Raw genomic sequence first — 12,966 nt, forward strand, 5'->3', positions numbered from 1 at the left:
TCATTTTTCTACACTTTTTCCCAGTCATTTTACACTCCTCAATTTTCTCTACCTCTTGTTCTGTTGAACTTGGCCTTCAGCCCCCTTTATCTGTTCGAAATTCTCTCCTTATTCTGATCTTTTCCTATTGTACCATACTTCTCTCCAAAAAATCACAGAAGAAACAATTAAAGAGAAAGCACAGGAAAAGTGGTATGAAGAAGGTGTCAAGAAGAGCAGTTTGAAAGGAATATAAACATATAAAAAGCGTTATAAGAAAATAAATTATATGAACAATGATTTGCGAAGCATTTTTATTTTCAAAGCCAGGTCAGGGAGCCTTGAAACAAGGGTAAGATTAAAAAATTTAAAGAAGTGAACGAAAAATGTTAATTATGTTTTAAAGAAGACGAAACATTAGAACACTTATTGTTAAAATGTGTAGAAACCTTAAAATCGGGGAAAAATTGAAATGGATCGATTAAATGAAAAAGGAAGGAAATTTGATTGAATAAGCTTGGAGGCTAGGCTTTAATGTAAATGGAAGGGAACTAAGTGAGAAACAAATATATAAGAAAACAAAGAACTTCTTGAATTTTGATGGAAAAAGAAAATAGAAAACTTGAAATGAAAAAAGGGCAGTACTTTATTTCTCTTTTTTTCTTTTTTCAGGAACCAAACTTCCGAAGAGAAGGAAGGAAAATACCTTGAACCTGAACCTGAACCTGAAATTTGACTTTTTCCCGATTGCGACACTTCTTTTTTCACGTATTTTCGCTTTATCATACTTACTACTTTCTATCTGTTTTATGACTTTGTACACATCTTGTTACTTTTTTATCATTTTTCAACTATTCTGATATTTACATTTTACACGTTTAATTACCTTTCTAAATTGCCGATATTCTTGTTCAATAGAGTGATAATGATACTATGCAAAAATTTTTTAATGCTTACTACAAACAAACAATCAATTGCCGAGAGAGGAGTAGTGGTTGATGAAGAAGAATAAGAGGAAGAAGAAGAAGATTGGAAATATAAAGTTGCTCTTGTGAACGTACTTGTAAATCATTTCATTAACACTGGCAGCGTAAAATATAAGGGGAGTATAAGAACAGTATTAAATTCTTATTATATTTCAATTCAAAATGGCTGGTAAGGCGTCTGTTAAGTCGGAATTGATGTGCAAAGAAGAAATTGCTTATGACTTACCTAGTGATGATCCGCTCGAAGGGAGAGGGTGGACATACGAACTAATGAATGACAACAAAGAGTTAATATTATCTACAACGGAAGGAGATGTATCAGTGGACAAGGATAAAGCTAAGTGCTCTTTGGATGTGAAACTAAACGTTGATAGGGTGAAATCAGAATTAGCACTAGAAGAAGATCCTGAATTTGAAAGTAATATAGAAACGCTAAGAAAAATTGTGGTTCAGGAGACTTGCGCGTCGTATTCTAATGACTCCCAACAATTAACAACAAAAAGTTTAAATTCAGTTCGGCCAGAAAGGTAATGTTCAATTTTTCATTAACTAATTGGCTCAGATTGATAATACGATTACATGGTTTCGGAAATTTTGTTGGTTAAAAGCAATACTTCACGAGAAATATTTAGGTATGGGAGATATCATGAACGTTAGTTAGTAGCCTACAATTTGGAAATGACATGGCACACATAGACAAGCTGTATACCAAATAAAAATAATAACAAGATTGATACGATCCATACAATTCTTATGTAGTTCATATCTCGATAAAATAATTATTTCGTTATTATTGGTTACACATTTCTCACTAATTGTTCACATATTTAAAATATGGGTTCTCGACGATATTGTTTTATTTATATAGAGACTTATGTAAAATACCAAATAATAAGAATGGTAATTATTCTAAAATTTTACAAATGTAAACCTGTAATGTATTATATTCGAACATAAACTATGGACGTTTGTGATTTTATTTTGATTTAGCTCAAATGGGTCTAGCTTGATTTTTCCGGCTGGCTTCGAAAGACATAAGTAAAATACAGGATAAAGAATATTTTAACCAACAATGGATGTTCATTAGGTCCATACATCAGTCCATTTCATAGCTTCACACATTTGTTCAAGGAAGTCGACTTTTTACATTCCCAGGAATCTTTTTAGGGTATGGACCTGCATTTTTCAATATGGGATCACTTTAGGGGCTTGGTGTACGTACATAATATATGAATTATTGTAAAAACAACGCTAATCAGCATGTGCTAGATGGCCGGTAAAAATAAGAGTGCTATGCAGATTAGGGCATTACGCAGAATGTGGGTAAACAAAGATAGCGCAAAATTCTGTATTTAGGATGACTTACACGTCTTACGTGTTGAATGTGTTCTTGTACGTTCCTAAGTATTTTATAGGTAACATGCTGAAATGCTTTCTTTGCTTGTATATTTGTGTTCCAAAGTAACACAATACATTAGGGACGTAACTTCTTAATTATATGGATCCCTTCATTCCCAAGCATTTTCATAGTTCCGTGTTATGATTTGCCACACTAAATTTTGATACTTCATTTCGCTTACAGTGGTTACTAGCTACCTTGACAAGGGGTTACTTTGCACATCGGGCATTACTTCGCCAAAATATGAAGAGAGTTTCACAGTCCTCCGTCGGTGAAACCATGAACTGTATACGGTACACGAAGTTTCAACTACCCCCTACGATAGAACATGTAACTCTATTTTGGTGTTAATGTTGGGGTCAGCATCAGTTCTAATTACAGAGAGGCTTTGTTGTTGTAGTAGCGTGGAAAACAGTCACTGTAAGGACCGCCAAATTTTAAAAGAATTTCCGTCAATGTTAAGTTAGTTTCGTTATATTATACATTGTAACTTGCATTATAGAACGTAACTGATAACCGTTTGAACATTTTAATACAAATAAATTAGTAAAACGGCGGTTAAGCCATACGGAGCGCCATTCTGTGCGTAATTATTTGACAACACAGGTTGTATGTCATTCATTAAAAATACAGATTAATGAATTGGATCCTAAAACCAACGGTTCTGACAATCTCTTACAGTTGAAGCTTGCAGGGTCCCTGACGATTCGAATGAATCGCTTCTACCCTAAGACCTTACATACCACCCTAGTTGCATGCCTTCGGTATTCAAGTCATGACAAATCAGGGTTAATGTCCGAACCCCAATTGGACTGTCAACATTCAGGCCTTGAGGAGGCATTTTAAGAAAATAAATATAAGGAAGAAGACGACAAGAAATACACCCTGGGAGGAGATTTAATGCTACAGCCTCACATTTCAATTCATCAATTTTTTAATCGTTAGTATTACTTCAGGCCCGCTCTTACCTACAAAATTGGTAGGTTTACAAATGTAACCTTTTAAAGAGCTGTAGCTAATATTATGTGTGCCTTACTAGCAATTGCACTTATCTTTATCGAGAATAAAGTCACATCCGAGAGCATTTGTCACAATAGTGAAACACAAGATAACAGTAATATTAACTTGTTCATTAAACATTATTGTTGTTCAGTGCCTACTTGTACGTAGCAATCTGAATATGTTCTCATAACATAAACCTTAGTATTACCATATACTGTGTAACTGACGTAGGCACTCCGTACTATCGATACATCATAGTATCCGGTGTTTATCGTAGTAAAGGGTAACGTGGAATCGTAAACGGGCTTCCCTTTTTCTTTTTCTCGAGATCGGTTTATGATTCCCGGCACAAGAATACAAGAGTTATTTTCAAATATCAAAAAGAACAACATTTGATTTACTTTCTCTAAATGCAAATCAAAACTCTAATTATTTTCTATATATCCAAATCAAAACTAATTATTATATCAAAATCTAAAATCCGAACATCAATCTTATTACCATTATACTTTTCTCTAATTATGCCAAACATTAAAAATTAGAACAAAATTTTGAAATTTTAGTCAATTGCCGAATTTGCACATTAGCTGGAACCCAACCAGGCGTCGGACTGGTTTCATCACTTTAATTTTATAACGAAAGTAGAGATGTTTCTAGGGGATGAACTATATTTTAACCTTCAACTCTTCTTAACTTATAATATCGCTTTCTCTGAAGTCAATTAACTTCAGTTATCATTAGTCACATTGAATGCACATTGACTTTTCATAGTAGACTGCATGTATATATTGAACGATGAACAAATCAACGAGCAACTTTATCAAATTCAAGGTTATTGTCAATTACTTTCAATATTATACTAAATTGTGTTTAACTTACAGTATTTTGACGGCGACTTGATCTTACATTACAAATTTCGTATATTTTTTTCATTATACAATCACAATCAGATGAAAAACTTCACTATCTGAAGAGCACATTTTTTAATTACCCAAAATTTTAACTTTATGATTAATTGTAGTTATTACTAGTACTTCTCTAATTATGTTCGTAATTATATCTAATTGCCTAACAAGTCTCTAAATGCTTGATTGTATGGGGACAGTTAATGTTAATATAAACATAAAGGAGAATGATAAAAAACTCAAGCAAAATTTAATAATAAAATTTTATTATGAAATATGGTTCCCAAAACTGGAAAGACCTGAAAAAAAAAGTACAAAACTTAAACATCCTAATAAGAATTCGATACTGAAAGTCCGCATCCAAAACGGGATAGCCATACTTTTCAAAAGTGGTGAGGTATTATTACAATTTCAAAGTCGGAAATCGCGTTCTAAATCAATTACCTGTTTAAAATTTCCAATGCTGTCTTTCCTCTCCTTTCCACATTCATCTTTCACCTCCAAATGCTGTAAGGAAACTGACATCTAAGTAAACGTATCTGATTGTAGGGCGATATTGATGGTTTCTTGGTCTGGTGCGTCAGTGACGGTGGGCACACACTTTGATTCTGAAAAGTAACCTTCGAAATTCGGGGAAATAATCAAATAAATAAACAGTAATACTTTTTTCATAATCTAAAAGTTTAAAAGTTCAAATTCGGTATTTCTGATTTCTCATCTCTTCCCGGGTTTAACCCGAGTTGGGGTGAAGTTCACGCCTTTTTTGTGCTAAGATTTTAATTTTCCATCTGTGCCGGTTACGCTTGTAAGCTGTAATTTAGTACGGTTACATGTACTTTTCCAGTTAGTTTGTTTAATTTCGGAACTTTTCTCCTTTTTACAGCGTATTTACTAAATTTCCACGTAATGACAAGCCTTCCTTTACGACGTTTGGATTTACGCTGCATTGCGATACCTGTCATAATTTTTTTTTATTTTTGCGCTTACTATTACTATATTTTGAAATGTAGTGTACTATAAAATGTTCGTACGTGTTTTCCCTTAAGCTTTCTGGTGTTCTTCGGAGTCGATGTATACTTCTTCCGCATGTTTGACTCGAAATAACCTCGCCTACAGTTCGACTTTAATTTGCATGTAGTTCGTCTTTGACCGAGTTTAGTGCGTTCCGAATTACGCTTACCAAGGCACTTTCCTTTTATTCTCAACTTATTTCCTTCTGCACGCCTAATGTGTGGTTGTGCGTGCTGAGAGTACGCTGTACGTGGAGGTCGACGCACATTGTTTTCATCATGAGCAATCAACATGTCTACATTTTGTGTAGCACTACACTTAAACTTTCGCTTTTTACAATTTCGCAATAGTGAAGTACTAGCTTGAAAATTCAAACATTTCGGCAACTGAAAATTAATAAATATTGCATCTGATTTACTGATATGATCACGTCTGCTCATTTTAATTCTACTGATTATGCTTCTCGAAATCGAGTTTACGTTAATAATGTATTACGAAAACTCAACTGGGTATCATTGGCCATCTTATTTTTCTTCTTAACTTTGGTGTTACATTTCGGTTCTATAACGGAAATATACTTTCGACTGCGTGTGCTTTATTGGAAGTGTTACGCTTGTTTACGGTAAACAGTTCCGACCGATATATTATGTACGAGACATTCACTATGTAAAACAGAATTCGCTTGGCGGGTCTATTGTGAATTTGAAGTCGTTTTCTTCTACAATATTCAAAGCTGATAAAGTCGGAATGGATTTGCAGCACTAAAGTGCAACTTACGTTAGACATACACTGTTACAAAGACAAATTTGAATTCTTGAATTCGCGCAAAACCATTTGCCTTCGACACAAAACAGACAACACTGTAACTTCGTTATCACACAAAATCATCAATTGAACTCTCAAGCCTTCCCTGGCTTTTTCAAGAGGGCGGATACGCGCAACCTGAACGCTACCGCTTATCATGTGTGAAACATCGGTATCCCTTGCCGGCAAAACAATTTCATTAGAAACAATTTTTTACAGGTACGCGTAACGATTCTTCTTTTTTGCTATCTCTACACTGCATATTTCCTTTTCCTGACTGTAATCGACTTTCTGGTTTATTTGGCACATGTCTTTCACAACTTGGGCTGGCTCGAATTCAAGACGGTTTCTTTTCCGCCTTGCACTCTTTTTTTTGTTGGTTTGCCTACACTCTATCTGTGCCGTTCGCATGTATTCATAGAACACAGTGAGACCTTTCTTTCATTCCGCTACACTTTTTTTAAACTCAGCAGTTACTGAATCAACATGATTGGCCGCGTTAACTAATTCAGAGAGTACTTCAGTTAAGGAATTATTGGCTACTTTCATATTAATACGTAAGCTGTCTGCTTTGGCATTCAATTCGCTCTTTCCTACGCTCCCAAATCGTTTCTGTTACAGGCTTTTGAAGATCACCTACTGATTCATGTATTTTTTGTCCTAGGCATCCAATATTCATTACCATTTTTGAGCCATGGTTTCTAATTTTTTCTCTAATTCTTCTGTCAATATTGCTTGAAATTGTTCTAAAACACTAGCCTCCATATTGATATGAGATACGAGCAACTAATTCAAAGTACAAAAATATAAATGTCTGAGTTTAATACGAAAATAAGAAACATGCGCTTAAAACATGAAACACTAAGAATTTTGATATTACGATCATTAACAACCAATCCTTGTTTTTACAACTCAGGTTTCATTTTGCGAAGTGCTTCAATATAAAATTAACACAGATATAAACTAGTACCATATATAAAATATTTTCTATAACTATTCTATCAGGCTTTGATTCCATTTTGTACTAATACACAATAACACATTCAGCAAGGCCATGTGATAATATTTGAAAAACAGTATCACGTGAGAGTTTCTACACAATAACTGTGTCTTCATCAGACTTCCACTCCTTCTGGTTGCTGGGAGTTGGTCATCACTTATATACACTGTCCGGAATTCAATTTTAATTAGGTTCCGCCCCTTCTTTAAAAAATAACACTTGTCTAGTTTTCACTTTCACTTTTTAGCTGCACACGTGTCAAATTAAAGGTTTACTTTTTTCCGCTGGATGCGTCCTGTCCTCTAATTATCCTTGTTATTTTGTTTCTCTTTCTTTCTTCTCCCTTTTTATTCCTTCTTCTTTAAGCAGAATCTTCTCTCACTCTTTATTTATCGAGAATCTTGCATTCCAGTTCATCACCTTGCGTCCTGCTTTCATAATCTCTCTGGCTTCAATTTTCTCACCAAAGTCCTGTTCTCTACTTCTATGACCTCTGCTCCTTCCCACCCTATCCTGTGGTTTGTTCCTTTCTGATGCTTGTGTATCGCATTGTTGTCCATTTTCAGTCTTACAACATCCTGGTGCTGCTTAATCCTTTTTTTGAATTCTTTTTTGTTTATCCTATGAAAATTTTGTTACACTCCTCGCATCCTACTCTATATATTACTCCCCCTTGATCTTTGTTCGCTATTGCTTTTCTCTTTTTTCTTCTAACTAGTTCAATTATTCTGCTTCCTCTTTTCCTGTACGTCCTAATTCCTGCTTTCCGAAACATTCTCTATATGTTCTCTGTTTGTTTGCACAGTTATTGTGTTGAAACTGTCACGTGATACTGTTTTCTTTTTACACATTATCACATAGCCTTGCTCAGTGTGTTATTGTGTATTAGTATTAAAACATTTACTCTTATTCATAAATGCACATGAAGGTGCATAGTGTAAAACATGTATGTATGTGTGTATACTCAATCAGCTGTTTGCTATCCACTCACATCTACATAGAATTAAAAATCAACAAGAAAAAATTTTATGAGCTACATTAATCTCTCTGTTGCTCTCAAGGTCAAAACATATTTACTTAACTTACGTGAAAAATCTACATTACTTAGTTCTTGTTTTTTTCTATCACTCTGCTTTATTTTTAATTAATTGTGTTCGCCGAAGATCTGATAGAAATTGACTGTCGACACTAGGCTAATCAGCTCCAAACTCAACACGTTATCTGTATAATGGTATTGTAAAAGTAGTTGTAGAAAGATTACTATAATTTAACCCGGAAAACGGTCGCCATGTGGTTGAAATCGTGTTTTTTGGTAGTTGTTAGATTCTTGTAAATATAATCGTAACCTTCACATTGATTTTAATCTTTTTCCCAAGATTTGTCACTTGTTTATTGCATTTATCCCAGCTTTGCTACGGCAGTGTGACGTAATATTGAGGTCTCAAATATTCAGTAACAATAATAATAATAATAATAATAATAATAATATAGGTAACAAATTCCGTATGAGGACACATTGTATTAAAGCCTGTAAAATAACCCGTAGCGTAAGCCATAAGTTACAAAATAGTCGGGATTCGAGAGAAGTGTCAGGACCAACAGCACATATCCTCTCGATACGTTATTACAACTAGCTACATGTTATAACGGAAAGTTTCCCTACAACTAGCTAAATGTTATAAAGGAAAGTTAAATGTTATAACGGAAAGTTTCGAGGTAATTTTGGTGTAGAAAGTAGGGATTCTGAACTCACAAGAGCCGTAATTACAGTTGTTTTTAACTAATGGTTATGCTGGCTAAGCTACAGAAGAAGTCGAAGGCGTTTCGAGAAAGAGGTTCCGTACCATCATGAGACATCTCTACAGCTACTCAAATTTAAAAGAAAGATTTCCGCTAATATTTCGTGTAGAATATATTCTACTGTACGTTTTCAGGAAAAAAACTAAAAAAAAAGAACTGAATATAATTGAAAACTAAAGCTTGTAATAAACTAACTTGTGAAGTTTGCAGATGTAATTATAAAAGCTTTGCTACAAAAATATATACACAGACCATAATTCAGTGAGCTCTGAAATCTTATCAAAATGATGTATAAGATTCAGTCTACAGAGCAATTGTTGCTTAAAGAGTGGCATACACTATTTCTAGAATCGAGATAAGATGAGATACGATAGTTTTGGTCTCGTCTCGATTCTCATCTCCAAAGCATGACTATAGTGTGAGTTAACCTAGTCTCGTCTCGAATTAAAATGTTTCATCCCGATTTTGTTTGGTTTGTTTTAGAATCGAGATGAGAAATTCGTGTTTTCATGGGCAACATTACACAAAACCGAAATATTTTTTTTTTTTTGGCTAATATCACGTTTCTGCTTGTAATGGTACGACCTGAGCGATAATAAGTTTTTAATTTTTAAATATTCTTCGAGATAATTGTTATTATTGTTAGTATTATTCCTGAAAATTTGATAGTTCAAGTGCTGAAACAAAAGTGTATTCAAATATTTGAATGTAATGAAGCGTGTGTTATCGCCGATCTATTTCCATCAAAATTCCTAAAATAAAAAAAAAAAAAAAATGCTTGACGTGTATTCGATCGAAAAACTTCGAGATTACTGGTCAAGCCCCTAGACCACTGAACCACGATCACAACGCTGTAAATGATTCGTCTTTAGTCTTGTTACTCTAAGTTTCTCTGCCTCAGCTTGGAAAGTTGTATGTAATTTTTTAATTGGTTTCAAAACGTCTTTCGTGTTCCTCTTATGATGATATAAGTGAATTACCTTCGGTACAGTTTCTATTAGTACGTTGAGTTGTTCTTAAACCTTTGGATCGCAAGTTGGTTTTTTCTCCACACGAATCTACACATAAGACAGATTTAATTCTCATACTGTGCATTTGTGTCAAGACAGCCGACAATACATGGTCATAGGCTTATGTCCGCCACGATATAAATGATAGTTTAATTTGATATAGTGAAACAAACTACAGCAACTTATTTTGAGACAATAGTGATATGGTACTCCATTTCATATTTCTACAATATTTAATGTAATAAAACATGTAATATAGTGAATGATTACATGTTTCCTTGCTACTTAATCATTATCTCCATTTACATTTCATTGTTTGTTGAATTTGTTACAGGCGCGATAACATCTTTGCTTTCCACGGAGAAGGGAATACGTTTACTACATTAAATAAATCCATTTCTCATTCTTATGATGAATCTGATACTTCGACGCAGTTTGGCAAAGAATTTCATCGATCACGTTTGACAAAGAATATGGTGACACAGGAAAGTGAAAAAAGTCATACGTCCCAAAATAGTGATAAAAGCTCTACTCAAAGTTCAACTATGTCAAGTGGTGAGTTAGTGCATTCAGGTGAAAAATCTCACATATGTGGAGTATGTGGAAAGGAGTTTAGAGTATGTTCAAGTTTGGCTAGGCACATGGTGATTCACACAGGAGAAAAACCTCACACGTGCCAAGAGTGTGGTAAGGCATTTAATCAACGTTCAACTTTGGCTAGACACATGTTAATCCACACAGGAGAAAAACCTCACACGTGCGAAGAGTGTGGAAAGGCATATATTAATCGTTCATATTTGGCTACACACATGTTAATCCACACAGGGGAAAAACCTCACACGTGCCAAGAGTGTGGTAAATCATTTACTGAACGTTCAACTTTAACTAAACACATGTTAATACACACAGGAGAAAAACCTCACATCTGCCAAAAGTGTGGAAAGGCATTTATTCTACGTTCACATTTGGCTAGACACATGTTAATCCACACAGGGGAAAAAGATCACACGTGCGAAGAGTGTGGTAAGGCATTTACTCATCGTTCACATTTGGCTACACACATGTTAATCCACACAGGAGAAAAACCTCACACGTGCCAAGAGTGTGGTAGATCATATACTGAAAGTTCAACTTTAACTAAACACATGTTAATCCACACAGGAGAAAAACCTCACATGTGCCAAAAGTGTGGTAAGGCATTTACTCTACGTTCACATTTGGCTAGACCCATGTTAATCCACACAGGAGAAAAATCTCACACGTGCCAAGAGTGTGGTAAGGCATTTAATCAACGTTCACATTTGGCTACACACATGTTAATCCACACAGGGGAAAAACCTCACACGTGCGAAGAGTGTGGTAAGGCATTTACTCATCGTTCACATTTGGCTACACACATGTGAATCCACACAGGAGAAAAACCTCACACGTGCCAAGAGTGTGGTAAATCATTTACTGAACGTTCAACTTTAACTAAACACATGTTAATACACACAGGAGAAAAACCTCACATCTGCCAAAACTGTGGAAAGGCATTTATTCTACGTTCACATTTGGCTAAACACATGTTAATCCACAAAGGAGAAAGACCTCACACTTGCCAAGAGTGTGGTAAGGCATTTACTCATCGTTCATATTTGGCTACACACATGTTAATCCATACAGGAGAAAAACCTCACACGTGCCAAGAGTGTGGCAAGGCATTTAATCAACGTTCACATTTGGCTACACACATGTTAATCCACACAGGAGAAAAACCTCACACGTGCCAAGAGTGTGGCAAGGCATTTAATCAACGTTCGACTTTGGCTTCACACATGTTAATGCACACAGGAGAAAAACCTCACGCGTGCCAAGATTGTGGTAAGGCATTTAGTAGACGTTCACTTTTGGCTACACACACCTTAATCCACACAGGAGATAAACCTTACTTGTGCCATGAGTGTGGTAAGGCATTTAATAATCGTTCGACTTTGGCTTCACACTTGTTAATGCACACAGGAGAAAAACCTCACACGTGCCAAGAGTTTGGTAAGGCATTTTATCGACGTTCAGAATTGGCTAAACACGTGTTAATCCACACAGGAGAAAAATCTCATACGTGCTAAAAGTGTAGTGAGGCATTTAATAGACGTTCGACTTTGGTTACACAAATGTTAGTCCGCACAGGAGGAAAACCTCACACGTGCCAAGAGTGTGGTCCGGCATTTACTCGTCGTTCATATTTAGTTGTCGAGGTTCCTTGTTAGGCTGCACACATGTTAATCCTCAGAGGAACAAAATGTCACACATGCTACGAGTGTGACGGCGAATTTAAATATCGTTTAAGTTTGGTTACACACATGTTAATCCATACAGGAGAAAGAGGTTAGGTATGCTAAGAGTGTAGTTAGAAGTTTAATCAAAGTTCAACTCTGGCTACACATATTAATATGCCCTAAGTGTAGTATGTCATTTGATAAACGTTGAACTTTGGCTAGAGAAATGTTAACCCACACAGGAGTAAAACATCACACATGTCGAGAGTGTGGTAAGGCATTTAATCTACGTTCGAAATTGGCTATACACACGTGAATCCAAACAGTAGCCAAATCTCACCTTGCAAAAATCCTGGAATATAATTCTTTCAACGTTCATACGTGTTCAGCCACACAAGATCAAAACCTCACACGTGAGAGGTGTGGAAGACGATATAGTCTACGCTCAAACGTTGAAACGCAGTTGAACACAAGTCAGTCACCAAAGAGATGCAAAGATCTTAGCAAGGCGTTTACTCAAGGTTCACATATTGCAAAGTAAATGATAATCCACAAAGGACAAAAATCTCACACGTGGGGAGAGTTTATATGAGATGTCGCATTCTGTTGGAGGAATAGAGATGATATAATCTACGCTGTTATTTCTACGCGTGCTATGAAAATTGTACTATCCTAAATTGATGTTTGAGTAGAATAGTCGACGAAGGGATGTCATTTGTGTCTGACGTTATCCCATGTTTATTGTAGATCCATATCTAAGCTCAAGTTATAGTCACCAAAATGAGCAACTTTGTCACCTGACAACATCTGGA

At 35.4% G+C, this 12,966-nt stretch overlaps 1 protein-coding gene across 1 annotated transcript; it reads left to right on the forward strand.

Annotated features, from left to right (window-relative positions):
• The first annotated feature begins 686 nt into the window (after nt 1-686).
• On the forward strand, nt 687-12,163 carry LOC145676220 (uncharacterized). Its single transcript, XM_081747146.1, has 2 exons — nt 687-1,492; nt 10,231-12,163. The coding sequence occupies exons 1-2, from the start codon at nt 1,128-1,130 to the stop codon at nt 11,297-11,299; spliced, it is 1,434 nt and encodes a 477-aa protein (XP_081603272.1). The 5' UTR covers nt 687-1,127; the 3' UTR covers nt 11,300-12,163.
• The last annotated feature ends 803 nt before the right edge of the window (nt 12,164-12,966 follow it).

The sequence above is a fragment of the Thermobia domestica genome, chromosome 18 (genome assembly GCF_964235325.1).
Source record: "Thermobia domestica chromosome 18, izTheDome1.hap1.1, whole genome shotgun sequence".
Classification (NCBI taxonomy): Eukaryota; Metazoa; Arthropoda; class Insecta; order Zygentoma; family Lepismatidae; genus Thermobia; species Thermobia domestica.

What these genes read in the sequence shown, in the direction of transcription:
- LOC145676220 (XM_081747146.1), top strand. Translation starts at nt 1,128, where the DNA reads ATGGCTGGTAAGGCGTCTGTTAAGTCGGAATTGATGTGCAAAGAAGAA. An exon ending in AATTCAGTTCGGCCAGAAAG is followed by an intron (nt 1,493 to 10,230) that starts GTAATGTTCAAT and finishes AATTTGTTACAG; the next exon opens with GCGCGATAACATCTTTGCTT.